Here is a 26,789-nt window from a genome sequence, read left to right on the forward strand (position 1 = left end):
AAAGATAACTGAACAAAGAATGTGGAGGTTTATAGGAACCAGAATTCCAACCTGAGGTTTAGGAAAGGAAGGGTAGAGGAGAAGAAAGGCTTTTCAATTGCAAATGCGGTATCTCTGAAGCTTTGATGTCATTTTTATGAAAGCATATTGAGAGAGATTTCTCTTAGCATTTTCCCTTGCTTATTAATCTCTCCGAAATGCAACCCTGCATCCCTGAGGCCTAACATAGTGCCTGGTAAACACCATATATGTGTGGATGGATGGGTGGTGAGTGGTTGGTCACAAGCAGGAGAGCGAATGTCCAAGTGAGAGGGAAGGAGAGAAGAAGAAATAGACTGCACATGTTTACATGTCCTTATTTCAGAGACTAGCTCAGTTTGGAGTTTTGTAGGAGAGCAGTCAGAGAGATTTAAATGATGGATATTTTCATGGGTCAGAAGTCTGGACACAGCCTGCCTCAGCTGAGTACTGTGCTCATGGCCTCCCAAGGCTGAAATAAAGGTATCAGCAGGTCTGGGCTCTTATCGGCAGGCTCTGGGGAAGACTCTGAATTTAGTTCCTTGCAGCTGTACAACTGAGGTCCCTTCATCTGCCTACCAACAAACACATATTGAATTTTTATCATGTGTTGAATCTCTGACTAATTCTGCTACATCTTGCTGACTTCCTCTTTTGTGCCCAGCCAGGAGAAAGCTCTTTTATATTGTATTGTATTGTGTTGTATTGTACTGTATTGTATTATAAAAATACACATAACAAGCTCTTCTTTTAAGGGCCCCCATGATTACATTGGGTCCACCAGATTAATCCAGGATGACCTACCTATTTTAAGATCTCTGATTAATAACCTTATGGCATCTGCAGAGTCCCTTTTGCCATGAAACGCACCATATTCACAGGTGTGACTCCCGGGGGTGAGGATCTGTCTACCACAGTAGTTATCAGCAGAGTGAGTAAATATAATAGCAAATTGGTGAGGGCAGCACCTTCAATGACAGCAGTGCAAATCGAAGGCTGTGAAGTTAATTCTAGGAAGAGCAAATACAGCTTTAGAGCCAGACAGCTGTGTTCAAACCCTGTGTTTTACTGGATATTCAACTTCGAGTGCACTGTTAACCTCTCCCTGCCTCGGTCTCCTCCTCTGTATTGTGGAGATAATAATACACACACACGCACACAGGGATATTGAAAGGGTTAAATGAGTTAATGTAAAGGGTATAGAACAGTACTTGGACAAAAGACATACAGAATGCCTCAATAAATACTATTACTTTTATTAAGCCTGAAAATATGGTGGTGGCAACATAAAATAAAACAACAAAACAGATTTAAGAGCCACTGCAGAAGTTACTGTGAGAGATCATGACTTCATTCAGTCAGGATTTTGATGAAATGAAATCCTATAACATCCGTGTTTGTTCCCTACTGCTGCTATAACAAGATACAGCTCAAGATATCACAAATTTATTAGCTTACTTTTCTGGAGGTCGGAAGTCCAAGATGGGTCTCAATGAGCTAAAATCATAGATTCAGCAGAGCTTTGTCCCTTCTAGAGGTTCTAGGGAAGAATCCATTTTTGTGCTTTTTCCAGCTTCTAGAGGCAGTCTGCATTCCTTGACTCCTAGCTACTTCTCTGATCTTCAAAGCCAGCAATCACATCACTCTGATCTCTGCATCTGAGGTCAGATCCTCTTTTCTGACTCTTCCATCTCTCCCAAAGACCCTGGTAATCACATTGGGACCACCTGGATGATTAGGATATTTTTCCCATCTCACAATCATTAGCTTAATCACATCTGCAAAGTCCCCTGTGTAAGGTAACACATTCATGGGGCACATGAATTTACACATGGGCATCTTTGGAGAACCATTATTCTACCTGCCATAGAAACTACCACCTAATGCATGATGTATTTTTAAAGCCCAATATCATATTTAAGTTGTTTATGAAACATGTGAAATCGTCCATTCAGTGCATATCAGCTAAACAAGATCACCATGTATATACAGTCGCTCCTGGACATTTCTTTTATGTAGAGATGGAATGAAAGGGCCATCAATTTTCATGTTTGTTAGACTATTCCAAACTATTAGACTATATTACTATTTTAGGTCATTTATACTATTTAAACCATGTTAGTCTATTTTAAACTATGTTAGACTATTTTAAATGATTGGGTCTAGATTCTTCTTTGCCCAGGAATTACATATTTGTTGCTTCTTTTTTATCTAAAAAGTTTATTATTCACTTTCCATTAAAACACCAATTTTTTATTTTAAACATTTTCAATGATTGCCTTTTGTTGTATATGGTATTTTTAATTCAAGGAGCATGAATGAACATCAGGCACTCTGATAAAGACTGGGAAGACAAAGTTGACATAAAAGACTGACTCCTGCCCTTGAGGAGCTCTCATGGCACCAGAAGGGGCAGGAATACTGATGGTAAGAATAGTTTAAAAGGAGGAGACATATTTAAACTATAGAATTGCCTGGACTTGGAGATTGAGTGACTGGATTGTCAGAAGTGGAAGGGTAGAAACTAAAAATAATTTATGGCTTAAAAAATTTAGTATTCTTGCCCTGGCTGGTGTGGCTCCATGGACTGAGCACCAGACTGCAAAGCAAAGGGTTGCTAGTTCGATTCCCAGTCAGAGCACATACCTGGGTTGCAGGCCAGGTCTCTGGTGGGGGGCATGGGAAAGGCAGCCACACATTGATGTTTCTCTCCCTCTCTTTCTCTTTCCCTTCCCCTTTCTCCAAAAATAAACAAATAAAATCTTTTTTTAAGAATTGGGTATTCTTCATTACCTCTGATTTTAATAGATAATATAAAAGAAAGAATAAGCTTGAATGGAGAAAATTATTTCATTTTAGACATTTTGAATCTGATGTGCCTGTTGAGGACTCCCCCTAGGCAAGCATTCATTTATTCAAATACTATTTGGGAGGTTATTACAGTATCTAGATGAGAGATGGCTATGGTCCCAACTAGGATGAAAGCAATAAAGATGGAGAAAAGTAAAAATATCTTCATACCATATCTTAAAGTTGTAATTTTGGTCAAAAATTCTTATGTGAGGAAGATGGAGTGGTGAAGGCAGCTGAACTTGTGACTCTGGAGTTCAGGAAGATGACAGGAGTGGAGAAAGATGATCTGGGAGCTACTGCACAGAAGGTAAAGGAAAGTGTGAGTGAAGGAGATCACACTGGGGCAGGTATGAGTTAGAAGGTGAGACAATATGGTCAGTTCCCTGGGCTACACAGAATTTAAAGCACAGACAAGAAGCAAAAATAGAGCAATAATACAGAGTCAGAAAGATAGAAAGGAAAACAAAACTGCATTAAAGCAAATAAAGAAGAGGATTTCAAGAAATAGGGAAAGTTCAACAAGATCAACACTGAAGAGTGGTTGAGTTGGTCAGGGAATGAAAAGTTTGTCCATAAATCTGGCAATTAGGAAATAACTATTGCATTTCCCAGCAGTTTCCCTAAAGCGATAGGGTAAAAATCATTTTGTACACATTGTATACACATATATATGCTATTCGTTTTAATAAATGCTTATTATTTTTAATAGTATCATTTTAATGGAAATGTGTATAGCTATTAAAATATGCTAATACACTATGGTTAGACTATTTATTTCTCAAATATTTGGCATTTGAATATTTTTACAATTTTTCAGCATTATGAATACTGTCATAAATGACATTTTTAATAAATGTGAAAACCTTTTTCTGGTTAATATTCCCAGATATTATGCACTATCTTTCAGTTGAAAAAAAAAAGAAGTGCAAGTAAATCTTAGCATCTTAAAATAATTTAAATATGCTAATTTTGAATAATTATTTTGCAGAGACTTGTTTCTTTGCTCTTTCCATCATTTTCAGATGCAGATGATCACAAACCGACTGTTGTCTAACCTGGAGCGCACGCTTCTACAACAAGCATTTTCTTAGCCTCCTGCATCCTGAAGCCCTCAATTAATGCAGCATTGTAGTATATAATAATCTGTTTCCTTTCTCCACATTATAAATAATTTGACACCCGTTAGTGATAGGTTTCTTCATTTTCAAATGACTAAAGTAATTCCCCCCCATTAGCTATTTTTGTTGACCTCACTTCACTAGAGATCCTCAATCTAAGTTTTATTTTAGCAATCACAGGTCTCTCATCTAATTAAAAAAAAATGGGCCATTGCCTCAGTGGCCTGCATTCAACCTTATTTTGACTGGCAGCTTTCTAATAATATCACACACTCTCATTTTCACCCCTGTACTTATTATAATAGTAGTTTCTGTTCCATCGAGTTCATGCTTTTTTCCGCAGGTCTCTTTGCCCCATTCTGTTTTTTTCATGTTTCTCCTCCCACTTAGTAACCTATTCAAATCTTTTACTGTTACAAATACCTCAAGATGCATCCAATTTATTCAGTAGAAATTCCTGGAGGTAGATTAACTAGATTAAAGAGTATGCAAAATGTTAAGGATCTTTGCACATATTACCACATGACCTCCACAAAGGTTATCTGAATTTTCATACCTGTACCAGTTGCCATACTCGACAATTTGTCTCTATTTTTAATACAAATCTACTTCTCTTTAACCTGGATGTAGAGCTATATGAAATAAATCTAAACACTCTTTCCACATGGCAATCCTGCAAATGTTTAATGAAAACTATTATTTGTCCCTGAGTCTTCATTGGCCCATCTTCAAAAAACCTAGTTTCTTCAGCAGTTCTCTAAGAACAGCATCCCAACTGACAAATTGTATCTTGTTCCAAGAAAAGCAATATCCTTCTTACCTTATGGTATAATTGTGTGAACAATATTATGGTTGAATTGGGACTTCACAGAGTCCATTGAAAAATCTCTGAACATAAACACCCTTAGCTTGTCTGGCAGCCATGCCAACCTATCCCACACTCAGATAAAATTTTCAAGAGATTTTCATTTTTCTCCTAACCTGTACTGTGCACTTGGATGTCTTAACATAAGTGAGAATATTATATTTATTTTTATTAAATGTCATCTTACAGATGTAAATGTCTTTCTATCGCAGGGCCACCCCTCACTATTATGCAGGTTATACACTAACTTTACAGATCATCATTTATATGAGTAATTACCTTAGCATTCCTTATTTATTACTACAATTCTCCAGTCAATAGCAGTAAAATCTTGAGGAAGAGACAGTTTATTTCTAATTCACCCACCTAAAAGTACCATTTGGTCTACCAAGAATAATGTTTCTGCTGTCAAACTTTGAGACTATGAAATCTGAACTCCAATATTTTAAATAGTTTCCCACAATGTTATATCTCATAAGAGTGTCTAATATATCATCATCAGAATTGATGATTAAAAAAAAGTTCAGAATAAGGCCAAAAAAGAAAGGCTTATGCATGCCACTAGAGACTGTTCTATCGTTTTTCATTAAAACATTTACACTCGCATGCCATGCAGAGAAAATCACTCAATGAGTTATGGATCTCCTGTTCAGTCCACATGTCTTTACTTTGTTTCAAAGTGTATCATTTTATTACAGATATTACTGGAGAGGTTCTAAAGTTAACATGCATTTATTGGGAAAATTTGGTAAATTATATAAGAAAATACAGATAATAGAAATCACAAAGAGATTATCACTCTGAACATTTTTGTGTTGTTGCTGTTCTTTGAAAATACTGATAATATGGAGGAACTTCTGTATTAAATCTCCAGTGAGGGAAAAAAACACAATATAAACACTATTAGAAATGAAGAAAGGAACATGGATAACTTTGCAGTAGAAAGTAAATCTATCATATGAATAGAACAGAAATAAACTTCATACCAATGCATTGAAAACTTAAGAGGATAATTTCTTGTAAAAAATAAATTCTTCAAAACTCAATAAAAAGCACAATCCTTGAATATATCCACAATAATTTCAGAAATTGGTACATTAGCTTAAAAGGTACTCAGAAAAAAGACCAGAACAAATAGTTTTATGAAACCTACAAGGAAAACATAATCTTTTTCACACAAAAATTCTTCTAGAAATCTGAACAAAAGAGATGTCTGATTCTTTTTAGGGTTTAGGACACTCCTAAACAGACAAGGGAGTGTGAGAAAGGACATTTTAATGCAATTTCTTTCATGAACTTCATGGATTCTTAGTAAATATTTAAATAAAAGTAAATAATTATAAACAACATAAAACAACATGACCAGATAGGATTTATTTGATAATAAAAGTAAGGCTTAACATTAAAGAAGATGTTCACATAATTTGCAGCATTAGTAAATTAAAGGAGAAAACATATGTGGTTATCTCAGTATATGCCCGAAAGGCATTTCATCCTATTCAACACCCATTAATGATTTAATAGAAAAAATTATAACAAGTTAGAAATAGAAAAACTTCTTAAAGTGTATCTTCACATATATAGGTGACATGAACTTCATGTGAGGTTGCATCTAAAAAGTGTCTAAGTCCATTAAGAAGATGATAAACTTCTTCTGAAATGTATTGAACTAGATTTTGACTGTGGTTCTTTTTTTTATTGAGGTTTACTTGACATATAATATATTAGTTTCAGGTGTATAACACGATTTGATATTTGTATATATTGCAAAATGATTGCCACAGTAAGTCATTATCTATCACCATACTTAATTTTAAAAATTATTTTTCTTGTAATGAGAACTTTTAAGATATATTTTAACAACTTTTAAATATGCAGTGCAATTTTATTAACTCTATTCCTGTGCTGTACATTACATCCCCAGGACTTACCTACCTTGTAAATGGATGTTGCGCTCATTGACTGCCTTCAGCCATTTCCCCATCCCCAACCACTGCCTTTGGCAAACTCCAATCTGTTTACATGTATGAACTCGGGGATTTTTCTTGTTTTGTTTCAGATTCCACACCTAAGTGAGATCATTCAGTATTTGTCTTTCTCCATGTGACTTATTTCGCTTAGCATAATGTCCTCAAGGCCTATCCATGTTGTCACAAATAGAAGGATTTCATTCTTTTTTAGGCTGAATAATATCCCATTGTGTGTTTGTGTGTGTATATATATATACATATGTATACACACATATATATACTCACAGAGATATACACATACACTTGTATATACCCATATACCCATATACCACATTTTTTATGCATTTACCCATCGATGCACACTTGGGTTCTTCAGGTGTTTTGGCTGTTATAAATAATGCTGTAGTGAGCATGGGGTGTTGGTCATGGATTCTTTGCTGATGTTTTTTTGTTGCTGTTGAAATCATTCTGTCTACAGTTTGTCTTCTAGCATTTTCCCCTGGAAAGACTCATTTCAGCAATATTACTCAAATTCCAGCATATCCAAAACTGTTTTTTAGAGTCTATACTTGAAGGAGAACTTGACTAGATAGAAAAATGCTTGACTCCAGCTTTCTTGGCTTGATATCATAGATGTTCTATCCCAAGCTGAAGTTAAATGTTTTTGTGGGTAAGTCTGATGTCAACCTCATTTTCTCTCTCTCATCCTGATTTTATCTTTTTGCCTGACTGCCTTTACCGAGACTGGTGGGCTGTAGTTTCCCAAGCATTCATGAATCAAGGGCTCCTTTTGCTGTTGCTACAGTTAGGAACTGTTTGTTTATGATGTAATGCATCTATGTAGTCACACATTCTCTGACTCTCAGAAAAACCCAGTTCTTTTCTCCCTTAATTACTTCATGGATGAACTCATAGGCTGCTTGTTACATGGAAACCCAAATGATACAGTCATTTTCAGAAAGAATTTTTCTGCCCCTTAATGAGATTGGCCCATTCACTCTTCACCATCTCCTTTCGTCCCGGCCCTACCTTAGTTCCACAGCACATGCCTCTGATATTGAGGCCCTCGCTTTGGGTGGAGCATATATTCAACAGAGTTTTCTGGGCTCTGCTACATCTAGGTTTGCTTCATACCTCCTATTTACTTACCTCATTGTTATAGTTTCCCTGGTTGATGTCCTGCCTGACACTGACTGTGGAGTCTGGGGTTTTTCTGATGGTTTTGCTAAAAATGTGATTTGTGGGTATTTCTCTCCACTTGGTTGTGTTGTTGTTTTTATTGTTTGGAATGGATTCCAGGAGAGGTAAAAAAAAATTCCATTTCTGTGAACTAGTCTTGTTAACATTTAGAAATATTTCCCTACTCTTTTCTTTCTATAAAGATGACTTTGCATAAGGAAGCCCAGGGCATGTGCTTACCTATCAACCAAGTTGATCTGCAAAAATAAAAATAAAGAACAGTCAGCTTAGCACACTACTTTTTCATAAACCCAGGCTGCTTCTCTTAAGGCTCAAAGACCTTCCATTTAACTCTGGGTTCTAGGATGAAGCTGTGTTATAAATTCAAGCCCATCGAGCTATTGTCTGGGAGTGATACAAAAGGCTTATGCATCTTCACCTTTTTTCTGCCACATTTAGGATTGCCCACCTTGATTCTGAGGGCCTACTGGAAGTTCTCAGAGTGAACAAAGATATAATTTGACTAGGCACAAAAACTTAAGCTTAATGTTTTTTAGGTGCACCTTCTTTTTGAAAAGGAAAATGTCTTCACTGGGAAGATTAAATTATTAACCTAATGAATCTTGTGATATTTTAAGTCAACATCCTGCATACTAATTTTCTAAGTAAAAGGTATGTGTTTAACTAAAAGTGGATCATCACACATAGTGACATCACAGCCATGTTAACCAGGGAAAGAGACAGAATGGTGAGACTTTATAAATAAGGGCCCTCACACCCAAGATAGAACACATGCTTCAAATTATTCTAATAGTAGCAGATATACTACTATTACCATCCCACCACAGCCTGCCAATATAAGAGCTCTACCATTCAGTCATCCAAAAAATATTTATTAAGTACCTACTATTGCCAGGCTCTGAGTGCAAAGGATATAAAGATGGTCAGAAGTAGACATGATTCCTACTCTCATGTTCCTTATTGTCAGTGGGGAGATAAACATTTTTCAAATCAATCACACATATACATTTAAATGTAGTACTACCATGGTAAGGACCACTGTTAAACTATGGTGGGAGCTCTTCCCTGCATGTAATCTTAACTGATTCCTTCTTCATTGGAAGGAACTGTGTCTGAATACTGCTTCTCACAAAACCACAGCCCCTTTCTTGGCATTATCCTAAACACCTTGCACCTAAGATCAGACTGCTATGTCTGAACCCAAAATGTTTATTCTCTGCCTGCCTTCTATGCATCTCTCATACTTGCCCCACTAGAAAATTGGCCAATGGGGGAGGCAGGGCCCCTTCACAGTGAGTTTAACTAAGAGACTCAACCCAAGCAAGTGTCTTCAAAGATGCCAATAATGAAATAGCCCATGCATCTTCTGAACTTTTTGCTCATGAAGACAAGCCTATCCCTAGTGACCACTTTGCTCAATACATACAAAGGAGATTATGATACTCTATAGCACATTGATTTAAGTTCAGAGAAGCATGCCCTAAGAAGTAATGGTTGAGATTACATTTAAAGAAAGGGCTAATGTAAATCAGACAATCAGCCTAGGGAACCATGAAAGGCAGGACGTAACAAAAGGGTCAGAAAGGAATCTGGTATGGTTAAGTCACCAAGGTGGTGCTAGATAAGTCTGGGAAGATTTGCAGGACTATATAATGCCTGGCTCTAGAGGTTATGCTTATATTTTGATTTTTTTTTAATTTTTACTAAATTTATTGGGATTATATTGGTTACTAAAATTATATAGGTTTTAATTGTACAGTTCTCTAATATATCATCTATATACTGTGTTATGTGTTCACCAGCCAATATCGAGTCTCCTTCCATCACTATTTATCCCCTTGTACCTCCTTCTACCTCCCTCTACCCCCTTTCCCTCTGTTAGTCACCATACTTTTGTCTGTGTGTATGAGGCAGGGGTTTTTCTTCACTTAATCCCTTCACTGTTTTCACCCAGTCCCCCAACATCCCACCCCTCTGACAGCTGTCAGTCTGTTCTCTGTATCTATGCATCTGCTTCTATTCTGTTGGTTAGTTTATTTAGTTCATTAGATTCCATATATCGGTGAAGTCGTATAGTATTTGCATTTCTGTGACTGGATTATTTCACTTAGCATAATAATCTCCAAGTCCATCTGTGCTGTTCCAAAAGGTAAATTTTCCTTTTTAGGGCCAAGTAGTATTCCATTGTGTAAATGTACCACAACTTTTTCATTCACTTATCTACTCATGGGCACTTGGGCTGCTTCCAAATCTTAGCTATTGTAAATAATGCTTCAGTGAACATAGGCATATATATATGCTTTCAAATTAGTAGTTCAGGTTTCTTAAAATATATTCCAAGAAGTGGAATAATGTTTTGAGTTTTTATATCCTTGTTTGTGTATGCAGGATTGTAAGAGTTGGGGAAAGCTAATATCCACTTTGCCTCTGAAAACATCTCTTTAGATAAAGTCAAAAGATATGTAAAATGGAAGGAGAATCAATTAGAAGAGAACTAAAGTATTTCGGGTGAAAGAAAATGGGTAAGGATGGTGGCAGTAATATTGAAACAAGGGGACAGTTTCCAGAGATTACAATCTACAGGACTGGGCGACGTGCAGGGTAAAGGAGGTGTTCAGAATGGTATCTATGTTTCTGCCTTAATTAAAAGGTGGTGTTTCCATTCCCTTAAGTAGGCAACACTAGAAGAGTTGAGGAGGTAGGTGGAGGAGGAGAGGGGAGAGAATGAGTATGATTTGAAGGTGCCGCGTGTGAAGTGCTTTGAGGTGTCTAAGTGAGGTTGTCAAGTACCCAAAATTCGTATGGGAGATTCATGAACTGTCTGCATGTGAGAGGCTTTCCTGAGATTTAAATTTCTATTCACCTTGCTTTTTTCTTCTACCCTTTCCAATTTGAGATTGTTTTCTTTGATAGAGAAAAATAGTAAAGTTTGAACTTTTGATGTCTTGTCCTCTTCTTCCTGCTGCTGCTGCTCTTCCTCCTCCTTCATCATCATCTGTTCACATCTGGACCAAGCCTGGGGATCGTCCTTGTTCTTCTGTCTGTTCCAATGCACATCTTTTGAAATGGCCTCTTTGTTTTTTTTTACTGTCCTTGGTTTTTTGTAGGAGACCGTTCTGTGTGGTGTGGGCCCAGCTCCCACAGGGAGATGCACAGGACCCACGCCCACGGATAGGTTCTCCCGTGGGGAATCAGGCCTGCAATGTACCTAGGCTGCTTTGAGACTTGCTAAAACTCTCTCACCCTGAATTGAGATAGCAAGTGCTTACCATAACTTCCTAAAATCCATGCTAAAACTCCCCAGTATGGAGTGTAACTGGTTCAACCACTTTTCCCTTTTCATTTGCAAATATCCCTCTTCTGTGATGTGATTAGCAGCATTGGTTCCTTTGTTTTCTGTAAGAGGTAACCACCTAAAGTGAACCTGTGCATAGTAAATAAGGACCATCCTGTAATATGCCAAGAAACCCAATAAAGGCTGGTCACAGCCAGAGCCGCAGCTTTTGCTCCCCTTGAGAGAAAAACCATGCTCGCCCTTTTCCTCCACAGGACTCGGTAGTGCGTGTGAATGTCTCATGTTTCATCCACAGTGTGGCGGACCCCATGACCCAGGGTCTGAATCAGTTTTTTTATTCCTTTTTTTTTTTAGTTCATGCAAACTTTATTTTAACCTGAGCTTTAGCTCTTTGGTGCAATTCTTTTAGATGCTCATCATTACCTGTATTCTTCCTTGATTGTGAACTCACTTCTCATGTTTGAAAAAAATTCCTTTAATTTGAGCACTTCAAAATCCTCCTTGTACATTTTTTTTTGGTCTCTTTGAAGGCATTCTTCTATTATTCTCATCTCGATCATTTGATGTTATATCATCAGAATTAAGGTTTGTGACCCCACTTTCCCTCTTGAATTGTCAGCCCTCTCATGTTATCTAATCAATAAAAAGTAAAAAGGACTCATGGGCATGGACAACAGTGTGGTGACTGCTAGGGGGAGGAGGTTAAAAGGGGACCAATTGGTAATGAAAAAAATATAATAAAGATTAAAAAATGAGTCTCCCCCTGTTCTCCTTTTCTTTCTTTCTTTTCCTTTTTCTTTAATTCTTCCTCTTCTTTTTTATTCTCCCCCTTCTCCTCTTTTTCCTCTTGCTCTCACTCTCTCTGGCCTCAGAGTTTTGTCTTATTGAAAATTAAATAAGATTAATTAAATAAATAAAGAACCATTAAATAAAATTAAATGATTAAGTACTGATGCAAATGGTTCTTTAGGTAGATCTACAGCTGGTGAGTCCTCAAGGATTTCCCATGTTTGGGGTTATCCCTACTCTTTCCCATCTTTCCCTTCTACAGAATTTATAATATATAGCTAATTCTTATCATTACAGATATATGACAATATTTCTGTGACAAATTAATAGTTTCATTAACACCTTTATCAAGATATAATTTGCAAACCATAAACTTTACTTAAAGTATACAGTTCAACAGTTTTAATGCAGTCACAGAGTTGTACAAACATCAGCCTAAGGTAAGAACATTTTCATCACTACAATAAGAAACATTCATTTCCCAGTACTCCTACCCCAAGCCCAGGGCAACCACTAACCTACTTACTGTCTCCATAGATTCTCCCTATTCTGGACATTTCATATAATTGAATCATACACTATGTGATCTTCTGTAACTGGCTTTTTTCAAACAGCACACTGTCTTCAAGATTCATTTGTGTTGTAGCATTCATTTATACTTTGTTTATTTTTAATGCCAAATAATAATCCATTGTATAGACAGCACACATTTTTTAATCCATTCATCAGTTGAAAGAAACTAAGGTTGTTTGTACTTGGGGGCTATTATGAATAATGATGCTATGAACATTTGTGTACAGATTATTATGTGGATACATGTTTTCATCTCCAGGGTATATACCTAAGAGTGGAACTGCTGAGTCATATGGTAACTCAGTGTTTAACATTTTAAGGAAAAAATAAACTATTACTTTTTCTTGATTATTTCTCATTAAAGGCAGTTAGTCTTATTAATTCAGGAGAGGAGAATTTTAGGGTCTAGTTTTGCAGTGTGACAAAGACAAGAAAGTTTACAAGTCTTAGAGCTAAAATTGCTTTGCTCAGTCACGTTGTCCTTGTCTATTGATAAATAATAACCTAGGATGGGTCTTGCTGCTGTGATTGTACATTTTACTTGGAAAAGCTGGATTTTAATATATGCTGCCCACTCAAATTCTATGAGCTGAAACATCTGGGAGAGGAAGCTGCTACAGCTCCTTTGCCCATCTGGAAATGAGACATACTTTAAGTAAACAAGATTTTTCTAGGGTATGTTCTGTGGAAGTCATTTATTTGTTAAGAAAGAAAACGTGTTTGCCAAAGGAATTTAAAATCATGTTTAATTCATTTGGAGAAAATTAATGAATTAGTAAACAATATGACTTTTTAAAAGAGAATTTTATGTCCAGAGGAAAGGTATCTATTGCTATTTTACTCCTGGATTCCTATTCCTCTCTCTTTATTACCTGCCTGAATGTTGTAGCCAATTTGTTCAAAATTGTGAAATGCATCTGTCTTTCCATCACTAGTCAGACAATCACAGGTGTTCTCTTTTAAGAAAATTGCCGAAATTGTTTCCCCATGTGTATTTCTCCTTGACAGAATATACATTGTCCACTATATGTGAATCAATAGCCTAAGAATCCACTGAGATAATGAAAAAAAGCAATGTAATTTTGCTGGGACAGTGAGCATGCAGGGCATTATTCCTGCAAATGCTGTGCAAAATTGCATGGGCTTAAAAACCTGTACTAAATATTCACTTAAGTGATATTCTTTAGTGATAGGATTTGATTTCATTAGGTATTTCATATGAATAAAATGTACAGTTGCAATTCTAGAGTTGTGAGCCATGGCCAACCACTCCCCACCTCCCAAGTTCTGTGTTTACTGCCTTACTCACACACTTTGCATCGGCAAATCATAGAGAGAAGCTAAATGCTCTCAGCTGCACCACACCAAATCAGAGCTGAGATGAATAATGAACTTAATTTTCCATAAAGACATTCTGTTTGGCATTTCAGCTAATAAGGTAAGCTAATGGTAATTCTGGGCTATGGAAAAGAAAACAGTCTTTTTGTATTTGATTTCTGTGCTAATTCATAATTCTTCTTTTAGCATGCTGGAGTTAATCTTATGTTTCACTATGTCTATGAATTTGGGATGAGCAATTTTGTCAAAAGTACCCCCAATGCACCCTTTTCTTTGACTAGGCTGCTAATGGTACTAGAGGGGCTGAGGGAGAAATACAGCTTTTTAGTAAGAATGTCATCTATGTAATAATTTTTATCATCTGTAGTGCAAAGTGAATTTAGCTAAACTAGCAGAATATTTCAATGTAGCAAAGGCAGACAAAATTATTTAAGCACTGCTTATCAAATATATTTAGCATTTAGCATGATATATTATACATTGATGTGAATGTGCTCTAAAGAAAACAGAATGCATACATCGTGTTGGGTCCTGAGGCATTTCATATCTAAGTACATGTTATTCTAGAGAAGGTAGTACTTTCAGCTGCTAAAATTATTCCAACTTTAGTTGGGTTTTATTTTGTAAGATTGTGTTTTTAAAATAGCAGTATCCAGTAATATGAATTTTGGCTATTACTTTCTTATTTACCATGGCTGCAATGACTTCAGTTCATGTGGAAAATGCACTTGTTTGTTCACTGAAGTTCATGGAGTTAAAAACCATGAGACCTCTCTGAGACTTCCGTGGCTACTTCAGCGGTGCTTTTTATGATCCAGTTTCCCAGTCTTTAACACAGGTTTTTATTTCAGTCAGACTGAAGCACAAATCTTCATAACTAGCAAAAGCTTAGCAAGATGGGGAGGAAATTGTAATTATAATCTTTTCTTTTATACAAGAATGGCCAAAATGAGAAATATGATTAAAATTTATGTTCTCTGGGCTCGCTGCCATGTCACCTGAAAATTAGAGATTCTATTCTTTCAAAGTAGGTGACCTCAAAAGGTATTTCTGAAGGTCTATTCAAAACATCCAAACTATGTGGGAAATTTTGGAGAAATGGGGAGGAAATGTTTCTTCTATTCCTACTATCTAATCTTCCCTTTCTGTCTTCCTGTGTGAGGAATAGGCTGTGGACACCTGATATTTTTGTTTTGTGGAAATCATTAAAAATCACAAGCAGACTTTTCTAGAAATGAAAGAACATTTGTTGCCTCCCCCTTTAAATTGTTCACAATCTCTGTTATTCTTAAAAGTATAAACAAGACGTTTGAGCACAGGTATTTAGCTACCACTAATGACTTCATTCCACTTGAAAATCATCCATGCTCTACCTACAAATTTTAGCCATTTCTCTTGAACCCTCTCTAATTTAGTAAACCTATGAGAAGTAGGAGTGTCTCCTTTTAGTCTATCACAGTTCACTCCTAAGAGCACCAAGACAAACATATGTTACCTCCTCATATGTTCAATTTCATGGCTATTTTCTGTTTGTAGAACTCTGTTGGAAGCTCAAATGTGGTGGATTGTTTTGGATTTGTAATGTGTTTGTTTTCTTTTCCACTTTCCCCCCTTTCCCTCTCACACCTCTTTGCTCCAGACCATCTTGGCTGCCCCATGCCCTTTTTTGCTCCTTTAATTCTGATATTTTTTCCCATTTCCCTTCTCCCCAGTGTCATTGGTCCAGAACCTGTGGAGTGCATTGTGTCCATTTTAAAGCTGGAAGAAACTAACTAGAGAACAAATTTTTTCGACCACCAAGTTGTTTTCTTCTATTTCCTGTCACTTGTAGGGTACAAAAGACTTGATACCAGCATGACATCCTAGCCATTATCACTACCTAACACCAACCTAATGGTGTAAATCTGCAAGGCTATCTGACCAGCTTCCCTTTTATGATTCTTTTGTCCCCAGTGATCAACCCACTCATGCTTCAAGCTGAGATGCACAGTTGCCAAATGCAAGTCATGTATTAATTACAGACTCACATGTGAACTCCAAGTATTAATTAATGCAGAAAATCTAGAGAAAAGAACACCACCACCTTTTCTTCTCTCTCTCTCTCTCTCTCACACACACACACACACACACACACACGCACGCACGCGCGCATGCGCGCGCACACACTTAGCAAAGACCACAGAGCATCCATCCACTGATGACAGTGGTAACTGAGACAGCAGCATGGTTACAGATGGCCCACCATCTAAGATGTTCTTGGCACTATGGCAAAGAGACCTGAGCAGAAGGCAGCAAACAGATTTGTTCTCAAATACATGGGAAGCCCATTCTTGGGGACAAGCAGAATTAAGTGGAGGAGGAGGAAAGATGAGAGAGGACTAAAATATCACTCAACTTGGTTATCATTGTTGGTGCTACCTAATTTAAGATCACAGGCTGGAGAACACAAGGATATCTGCATTATAAAAATGAAGGCATCGCTCCAAACCTATCAGCCCTGAAACTGGGCCTAGTGCCCTCCGCACCAGCCTCCTCATCCTGTGCTTCCTACCTCTCTCCATAGCACCACTGCCCGTCCATTTTCTTTCAGCCCAGAAACTCCGGAAAACTTTTATCATTTCCCCTCTAACTCACCTCACATTTTCAGGGGAAACTCATAGAAGTTTGTTGGATGAATGAGTAAGTGAGTGGAAAATCACCAAGTCTTATAAATTTTATTTCTATTCACTTCTCTCCATTCCCTCTGCCACTATCCTAGTTAAATCTCTCTGCTCTCCACCTAGAGTATTGTAGAACATCTCTAAGTATTGTAAATATCTCTAAGTCATCTTCCTCCCCCTACTTTTCCCTTACTACTGTCCATTGCATGGACAGTAGCCCAGATAACATTTCTAAACTACACATAGAATCACTAAATCTTCTGCATATAAATCCTTCAGTGATTCCTTCTTACCCTTGGGATAAGGTCCAAACTCCTAAACATGAGTTACAGGATAAGACATAAGTGAAGACTGTTTCCTTCACAGCCTCCTTTGGTACCACACCCTCTGTCCAATGTTCACTTCAGCCATTCTAATCAACCTCTAACTTTCTCAAAGGTGTCATGTTCTCATGTCCAGAGCCTTTGCATTACCTGCTTTTTCTTTGGCCTCTTCTCTCCATCCATCCCAAACTCCTCTCTTCCCTACTGGCCCCCATTTCAACCTTCTGGTCTCCTCTGAAATGGCGCTTCCTCCAGGAAGCCCTCTTTGGCCATGTTTGAGTTCAGTACCTTCTCCCAATACATTCTCTTAGTGTCCATCAGTCTTTTATCATGTCTATTTTATCTAGGACTGCCTATTTCACTAACCTATCAGTTCCATGAAGGAAGATATCTAGTCTTTTATTCATGGTTAGTAGCCATGATCAAGAAGGAAGTAAATTCTGTAGGAATGCATGAATAGATACTTGGACTCCCTAACAAGCTTTATCATCTTTTGTTTTGATGATGTTGCAGAAACTGAATGCAATGATTCTTTGTTACTTATTCCTGCAAAGTATTGTGATAAAGCAGTTCACATAAGTTCTTTCATCTTGTCCATATTCCCATTTCATAAATGAGACAACTGAGTCTCAAGTTGCCCTAAGTGACACTGTTTTTAAGAAGATTGCCCCTTGGCCTGCTAACTCCCAGAGCCATTCTCTCTATCCTCCACATGGCCCACTGCCTCCTTAGAACTAGAGAAAATCTTAATCTTAAAAATGGATAGTGGATTGTAAAAAAAAAAATCCTTGATTCGTCATTGCCTACCTGTTCATTCGCTTTTTGCCCTCCAGCGGTGGTCTGCCCTGGGTGTACTTTTCCCTATTGTTCTTCTGAAAGTACCTTTCTTTGTACTGTATCCTTTACTCTTCAGCTTTCTTCTACAGCCCCTATGCCTCCAGGAGTTTTCTGCCTTTCTTGCTCTCTCCACAGTGAAAGTAGCTGGGCCTTACATTTCTGTTTCATTCCCATTGTCCTTTTCAACATTTTTTTCCTGGTTCTACTCTATGATTACTCTTTCCATAGTGCTTTTGCCTGGGCTCTGTGAACCCTTAATGTTTGTTAGCCACAGCCTGACATCAGACTACTTAGGGGGCTTCCACTGGTCTTTCGTGGGGGAAGAAAATTGCTACTTGTTCCCATCCAAGCACTTAATTAGTAGTGCTCTCTGTGGAAGAAATATCTGGAAATACAGCTAGAGAAGGGAAATGGAACATTTTCCAGAAATGGGAAATGTGGGTTGTGATGGTCTTCAGGGTCCTTGAGATCCAAACTAACACATGTGGCATATAGTCTCAAAATGTGAGGGACAATACAGCATTATGTGAGGAGCAAAGCCTTTTGTGCTGACAGACTTCAGTTTGAATCCTGTTTCTACCATTTCTCTATGTGACCTTGACTGAGTCAATTATCTCTGTAACACAGATAATAATGGTGCCTACCTCATAAAATGATACCTAGCAAAGAATCAGTATTGATTCAACATGCAGTAGTGTTGATGGTTGTGGTATGTGCAAAATGGGTCAGAATATGGCCACATCCTAATCCCACTTAACAGTCAATGTTACTTACCTTCTATGGGAAATGTGACTTTGCAGGCGTGACTATGTTAATGATTTTGGGATGGGGACATTATCTTGGATTATCTGGGCAGGCACTAAGTGATCACAAGTATCCCTGTAAAAGGGGGAAGGAGAGACTTGGCCACAGAAGAAGGCCATTGTAACCATGACAGCAGAGAGGTGAGAGGAGGCCATGCTGTTGTTCTGAAGTCGGGGGAAAGGGACTTGAGCCAGGAAGGGGGAGAAGGAACGCATCTCTCAGAGATGGAAAAGGCAAGGAAATGGATTCTTCCATAGAACTTCCAGAGGGGGCTCAGCTCTGCCGAAACCTTGGTTTTAGTTCAGTGGACCGCTTTCAGACTTCTGGCCTCCAGAACTGTGAGTGAATAAATGCCAGTTGCTCTAAGCCACCAAGTGTGTGATAATTTGATAAAGCAGCCATAGGAAACTAGTACTGTGGTGACAGCTCTAGAAATGAAAGGTGACTCTGGTTGAGCTGATAATATAAGAAAGTGGGGGACAAAAAAGCCCTTTAAGTGTTAAATGTGCACCTGAGGGCACGGTTAGAGGTATCACAGCACCAGTGTCACGTGTTAGAGGAAGTACAGAGAGGATGGAAGGGTGAGGCCATATATGGAGATTTTAGGCAGAAAGAAAAGTAAAATCTTGTGGAGAAGGGAAGTACTAAATGGTGTCTGAGGGTGGGATGTGACAGTGGAGGGTGGCTGAGCAGATGGTGAATGCCTTCCCTGCTCAGGAAAGAAGGATCAGTTAAGAAGAAAGGCTTGTTGGGGAAATTTTCCTGGGCAGCCAGGCTTGCTGGGAAAGGGAGGAAATATAGATTTAGAAAAGACGACCTGTGTCCCAAAAACAAAAGCAGCCATTTCAATTGCTTTCAGCCATATGACTGATTTAAAAAAAACATCCAAGAAAAGAAATTCTGAAAAACATGTGTTGTGTTTTAGATCAAGTTTAGATTATTAGCAGGAGACTGAGTGCCTCCACCTTAATCCGTTTCTAGCAGTGCCCAGAGAGGACTCCATCGAAGTGAAGCTTGTTTTGTCTGAACTCTCCATGTATTTCACTTAACTTGGTATTTCCTACAGAACGCACTCTGCCATTTCCCATGACCACACCTTCACATACACTATGTCCTCTGCTGTTATACCACCTTGCCCTGAGCCCAGCTGGCAAAGTACACCCATCATTCAGGTATCCGGTCAAGTATGACCTCCTTGGGCCAACTTCCATGCTAATTGCACTGTCTAGTATGTGTTTTCTAGCAATTTCCATAGTTGATTGTAAACACAGTTGAGTATTTGTTACTCCCTCCCCTTCTCTAACCTCACCTCTCCTTCCAACAGACACAAAGATCCCTGAGGGCAAATATGAATCTATTAACACTTGTGTTTTCTGCCCCTACAGTGTTCAACATATCAGAAGTAGTCAATAGAAGTGAATGGATGAATTGATTCATTGATCATATTTTGTGGGCAGAGTTATCATGAAATAAAGAAAATAATAAAGTTCATGAATCCTAGGTCAATATCTAAAGAAAATTAGTCTTCCCATCCTAATCTTTCAAAAACAAGAAGTTATAAAAGGAAGAACTGCTTCATGCATGGAACATGGATTAATTTCTTTATCATTTATTGTTTAGTTCAAATTTCAACTCAATATCTGAATTAGAATTTAAAAACAACTTTTCTATACTTCCAAATCTAACTTGGCATTTCTTTTATAAAACACATTTTTTTAACCAAGGCAAACTACAAAAGGAGAATAATAAAATGCTATGTTAAATGCACACTGATTTATGTTCAAGTATAATAAGACTCCAGGCTGGTTTTTACCTACTGTATTGTACATTTGAGGAAAAATTGTCTAAGATTCATACTTTTTTTTCTTAAAAAATATACATTTGTCATGCTCAATGTAATATTTATAAATGAATGCTACTATCATAATTTTATTACAATAATAAATAAGAGCAGCAGAAAACACTTCACATGCACATTTAAAAAAATTATCTGATGTGAATTAGCCACATCACTAATAAATTATCAAGTGATTAAATGTCTACAGCATCTACCCACAACAAGCAAGCAATTCAAAGGACTACTTGGAATATCCAAGTCTCAGGAACAAGTTGGAAACTACTTTATATTCCTTCCACTTCCATTTGAAGTATTTAGAAAATGTAGAATTACGTAGTTAACAACCTGGCTCTAAGAGTATACTCATTACTCACAATAAGTTCCTGCCCATTACTAAATAGGGTAATTGGTGGGCAGGGGTTGGGGGAGGGGAGGGGTTAAGTACAACCTTGCACTTCCCTCATATAGCAAACGTGAAATTTGAACACTTCCTTTGTGGCCAAGGCACAGCACCAGGCATTGCAGGCCATGCAAATACCGAGCGTGCCCAGTTGCTGTGCTCTACAGTTTCTGAGAACTTCTGGTCACACTGTTTATAAACCACACAATGGAATATTTCTTAACAAGTGAAAGACTCTGATGGGTGTGGTTAAAATTGATGAATTATTAAAAAGGAACAACTACCATTTAAGTATTCCCTTTTCTCAAGTAGATTAGTTGTATTTTACTAGCTTATATTACTCTGTATTTAAGTCCTGTGCTTGTGGCAGGAGAATAAGTTTGTTGGGCTAAAACACCAGGAAGACTGGGCTTTTTTATCCAATCACTCAAGCTTTCTTACCACAGAGGGTTAACTATTATTCTAACACAGTTTCTGCCTTTCTCGCTTGTTCTCTCTCTCCCTTTTGCCTCCCTCCCTCCCCTGCCCATGGTTTTAACTCCATGGATCCATCCCAAACTACGTATTTCTAAATCACTAAGAAATTAGATGTCATCAGTTAATAATGTACTACGGGTTTAAAGAATTGGTCTTTTTTCCAAACTACCACAGAATTTGGAGAGAAATAAAAATGTTTAGTGCAGTCACCAGTGCATGTGACTTTGATAATCTGAGCTATTTTGCTTTCTCAATTATAAATTTTGTCTACATTTTTAAATTTTCAGTGTTTTAAAAATTTTATTTATAAAAGTGATACATTTGTATTAAGTGGGAGATTAATGATGTCAGTTGTTGACAAAATTAATGTGTTTACACCTGAGTTGAAAATCACATGCAAACACAGCTGAAAGGAGTCATAAAAGGGAATATATGTAAGTAGCACCTTATGTCTAAATGCTTCATTTTTATAAAAGGAAATAAGCACTCTGTTATCGAGGAGGAAACCTAATTCATTACAGTGACGGCTTAAACATAAAAGGAAAGGAAGAAAGAATATAACATATGTTTGGATTTCCAATCCTGTTACATCATGATACCACAGCTGGAAAGAAGATGGAAAACACATTTTGAAGGCCTAGACCATATGTGCAGCTCCCCCGCAATCCCTGTGCCATTTTACTAACACACTTTGTCACATGGAACAGTTGGACCTAATGAGAGGCTAAATCTTGCCTTTGTGTTAGGATTTGATTAATTTTTTCTCTCATTGTGAGTTCTCCTATAGCCAACCCCAGGACCTTGAGAGCTCGCTCCTTTGTTCATTATTAGTATTTATCACTTTTACAGAATGCCAAAGGGTGCTCAAAACTATGCCATGCTAGTCAAAAGAAAACAAACTCCCTGCTCTTGGATCCAGACCATTAAAAGCATTTACACAATCGAGGAAGAGGAAAATACAGTTGTGATAAAGCATTGTGTCCAGTGGGAGGGCCACTTAGGCTATCTCTGAGAGGCAGATTCCAAGGGGAGAAGGAAGAACAGGTGATTAAGAATTCTTTCTCCATCTTAACCTGACCACTCATTGTGACAGCTTCAGGTCAGCAGGCCACCTCAGAGCAGGAGCAGGTGCAAGCCCAAAACCAAGCCAGCCAGGTATTCAAGTCACATAATGGGAGTGATGAAGAGTACAGTTCTTTCTCAGTGGGCAAATACCATTCACCTGCCATCTGTGTAACAGCATTCAGAGTCAGGAGAGTGCCTGAAGAAGGAAGGAACAGAGTCTAATCCCATTACCTTTTGTGAGCACTCAGAGAAAACTTCTAAAAGAACTGAGGATAAAAGTGTTGCATAGTGCTGACATACACTTGTGCCCTTACACAGACTTGATTTCCTCTTTCATATTAGCCAATAAATGCAATTTCCTGCTAAAACATGTTTTTTTTTTCATAAATAAAATCAGTAAAATTATGAGATAGGTGTATTTTTCAGTGGTGGGAAAGTGATGCATTTGGTTTCATTTCCTCCTGGTGTCGTAATCCTTTGCCATCAGCCATGCTACCAAGCTTGGAACACTGATTTTAATATTTCATACTCTAGTTGACTACAGGTCTCCTGTGTATGTACTCAGTTTGAAATTTTGGGTGACAGTATATTTTCAACTCAACCTATTTTAATTCTTATCCTAGACTCTGTGGAATCATATGACAGTAGATTTAAGGCTAATATTAATCACTTATTTTTGGCAGATTGGCATAAATATTACTAAATAAGTCTATAAAGTCAGGTAAAATATACTCAAAATTATGTTTGTATTTTATTGTGTAGCCACAATACCTGCAACGTAGCAGGCCTTCAATAAATAGTTGACAAAAGAACGATGGGGGAAAGTACATAATTAGAAGGTGAAAGAAGGAAAAAATCTTCCTGTGCAATTATGAAAAACTCTTTCCAACCATTAAATTAATCACAGTGACCAAAAAGTAAAGCTCAGCTGATGTGTGTGTATGTGTGTGTGTGTGTGTGTGTGTGTGTGTGTATAAAATTCAATGATTGGGATTGGTTCCAAATAGCTGTAAGTTATATATTAGAAACGAGAATAATTCATATGAAGTCCTCATAACATAAAACTTGCCTTCCTTACATAATATAAATGGTAAATGTGGCATTAGAATTCTGTTTCTTTCTCCAAAGGATATTTTTTTAAAAGCACCCACAAATGTCATCCCATCTATTTTTAAGCAGAGTGCTGCTGGATAAACAGCTGAATCGTCTAAACCCAATGGGAAAATTCAAAGTTTAAATAAGCTGTTTTATCTCATTGAAAGTAAGTGGTGCCGACTGACACAGAAGAACATATGGGTTTTTGCATTTCAGTTACATGCACATTTCTTAATTTTGAATATAAAATTCTAGCCCAAGCTGAAAAAGTAGAAAAACAAAATATATACTTTAGTAATAAAGGTTCTACTGTCTAATTCTCCTACCCAACACTGACTGATTTCCATCTATAACTTCTTCCTTGGGTTTTCTTTGCCCGTGACAGAGGAGGCTCTGTAAGTTGAGACCATGTGAAGATAACACGAATTCTAAAAGACCTATACTCGCTACAGGTTTTCAGTCTCTCCACAGAGTTCATCTTTTTTTAATAAAAATGGGTTTGAGTTTCTCCACAGAAATCATTTTTAATAACATGTATATATGTTAATTCTGAAAAAAAATGCAAACAGTGCCCAATGGTATAGAGTCAGAAGGAAAAGCCCCTGCTGCCCAGTCCCTGCATTCCTGTTTTCTAGAGGTCACTACCACTTTCTCGTTTCAACATTCTCTTTCTGACAGTTTCTGCATATCCTCACAAACAGAAATATATGCTATATGTGTGTGTGTGTATACACATATAGATATATAAGCACATTTTCTTCTTTTTCAAAAAGCTGGTATCATAACATAAATACAACTCAGCACTTGGCCCTTTTACTTCAGTACATATTGGTCTTTCAGTGCCAGAACATGGAGATCTACCCCCCTCTTTTTAATAGCTATGAAGTGCTTCACTATATCGGAGTATTCATTCAGTCACCAAATGTTTCCTGCTCATCTTCCATGTGTCGGGCACAATTCCAGGCACTGAAAATTCAGAAGTGAATAGAACAAAATCCCTGCCTTCATAAAGACCACATTCTACAACATTTTAGCATCACATATGGAGGAACTAGCATATTAACACTACACATTGAAGGGCGTTTTCAGTACCATGTTTTATCTTTTACAAAGAATCCTGTAATGAATCACCTAGTAAATAAATCTTTATACCAATTTATCAGTTGAATAAATTACTGATATTATTTTTATATATTTAGTCTTTCAATGTTTTCTTTATATTGCCAACCTCTTGACAAATAAAGTGAATTTTTATTGTTAATTAAATGAATGTAATAACAGAATTTTTACATTGAGGTACTCTATCTTTTGTAAATACATACATTCAAGTAACTTACATAAGATTGTACCTGAACTGAATCCTCCTAAACTAGCCTATGATAATTCTCCAAAGGTAATAAAGTCAGATGCCTGAGTTTTCCTCTACTTACATTGATTACATGTGCTAGAAACTTCTATTTAAACATTCCATGAACCCAAATGCCTCCCAGACACAATTTTTTAATTATATTTTACTGACTATGCTATTACAGTTGTCCTGATTTTCCCCCTTTGCCCCAACCACCCAGCACCCCCTACTCCCTCAGGCAATTGTCCCACCATTGTTCATGTTCATGAATCACGTGTATAAGTTCTTTGGCAACTCCATTTCCTGTACTGTACTTTACATCCCCATGGCTATTCTGTGACTACCAATTTATACTTCTTAATCCCCTCACCTCTTCACCCATCCCCCCACACCCTCCTCCCATCCCGCAACCATCAAAACACTCTCAGTATCCACAATTATATGTATCAGCTCTTCTTGTTTGCTTAGTTTGATTTTTAGATTCAATTGTTGATAGATATGTCTTTATTACCATTTTTTCATAGTTTTGATCTTCTCAAATAAGTCCATTTAAAATTTCATATAATAATTTGGTGATGATGAACTCCTTTAGTTTTTTTCTTGTATGAGAAGTACTTTATCTGCCCTTCTATTCTAAATGGTAGCTTTGCTGGGTAAAGCAATCTTGACCGTAGGTCCCCACTTCATGATTTTGAATATTTCTTGCCAGTCCCTTCTAGCCTGCAAAGTTTCTTTTGAGAAATCAGCTGTCAGTCTTTTGGGTACTCCCTTGTAGCTAACTAACTGTTTTTTTCTTGCAACTTTTAAGATTATCTTTGTCTTTAACCTTTGGCATTTTAATCACAATGTGTCTTGGAGTGGGCCATCTTGTCCCAGACTCTGTGTGCTTCCTGGATTTGCATGTCTGTTTCCTTCACCAAATTAGGGAAGTTTTCTTTCATTATTTTTTCAAAGAGATTTCCAATTTCTTGCTTTTTTTCTTTTCCTTCTGGCACCCCTATGCTGTGAATGTTGGACCTCTTGAAGTTGTCCCAGATACTGTTTATACTATTCTCATTTTATATATATATATATCTTTTTTCTTGATGTTCTGATTAGTTGTTTTTGCTTTCTTGTGTTCCAAATCACTGATTTGATTCTCGGCTCATTCACTCTACTGTTGTTTCTCTATAAACTGTTCTTTATTTCAATTAGTGTATCCTTTGTTTCTGACTGGTATTTTCTATGCAGCTGAGGTCCTCACTAAGTTCCTTGAGCATCCTTGTAACCAGTGTCTTGAACCTTGCATCTGATGGATTGTTTATCTTCATTTCATTTAGCTCTTTTTCTGCAGTTTTGAACTGTTCTTTCATTTGGGCCATGTGTCTTTGTCTGCTTAACTTGGCAGCCTCCCTGTGTTTGTTTCTATGCATTAGGTAGAGCTGCTTTGACTCCATGTCTTGGTAGTGTGGCCTATTGTAGTAGGTGTCCTGTAGGGCCCCATGACACAGCCTCCCCTATCACTCAAGCTGGGTATTTGAGATGGGCCCTTTGTGCAGGCTGAGTACATCCTCCTCTTGTAGTTGAGATTTCATTGCTGTTGACAGTTCAATGCGAGGGATTTACCATGGCCAGTCAGCTGCAAGGACTTGCCGTGACCACTGACCACCACCCTCTGCCCTCCATGGAGGGTCAGCTGTGCAAAGGCAGGATGGTGGTGCTCTGAAATGGCCTCTAGCTGCCCCATGGGTGTGCAGGCTCTGGGGTTTCCCAGTTGGTGCAGGGCAAAGTCAACCCCCACCTGTGTTTTGTCCTGGGGCCATCCTGCCTGAGTTGTAAAGCAATCTGAGATGGCTGCTACTTGTGCTGGGCTTAAAGATTCCCAGGCAAAGCCAAGCTATGAATTTAGGCTGGCTGATGCTCACTGAGGACAGATGTTGCTTGT

General features: G+C 37.6%; 1 protein-coding gene across 18 annotated transcripts in view; it reads left to right on the forward strand.

Moving 5' to 3' along the window:
• The window catches only part of DLGAP1 (DLG associated protein 1), an 861,456-nt gene that overhangs the window by 573,837 nt on the left and 260,830 nt on the right, over positions 1 to 26,789 (forward strand). Inside the window, exon 1 of one of the 18 annotated variants that reach the window (XM_045849797.1) lies at positions 14,003 to 14,119. The exons of the other annotated variants lie outside the window; for them this stretch is intronic. Within the exon in view, the coding sequence (XP_045705753.1) occupies positions 14,069 to 14,119 (51 nt within the window). The 5' untranslated portion in view covers positions 14,003 to 14,068. Of the gene's footprint in view, positions 1 to 14,002; positions 14,120 to 26,789 lie in introns of those variants that run through there. 18 annotated transcript variants of the gene reach the window in all.

This window comes from Phyllostomus hastatus, unplaced genomic scaffold, assembly GCF_019186645.2.
Source record: "Phyllostomus hastatus isolate PE091 unplaced genomic scaffold, TTU_PhHast_1.1 phas_contig_80, whole genome shotgun sequence".
Lineage (NCBI taxonomy): Eukaryota > Metazoa > Chordata > Mammalia > Chiroptera > Phyllostomidae > Phyllostomus > Phyllostomus hastatus.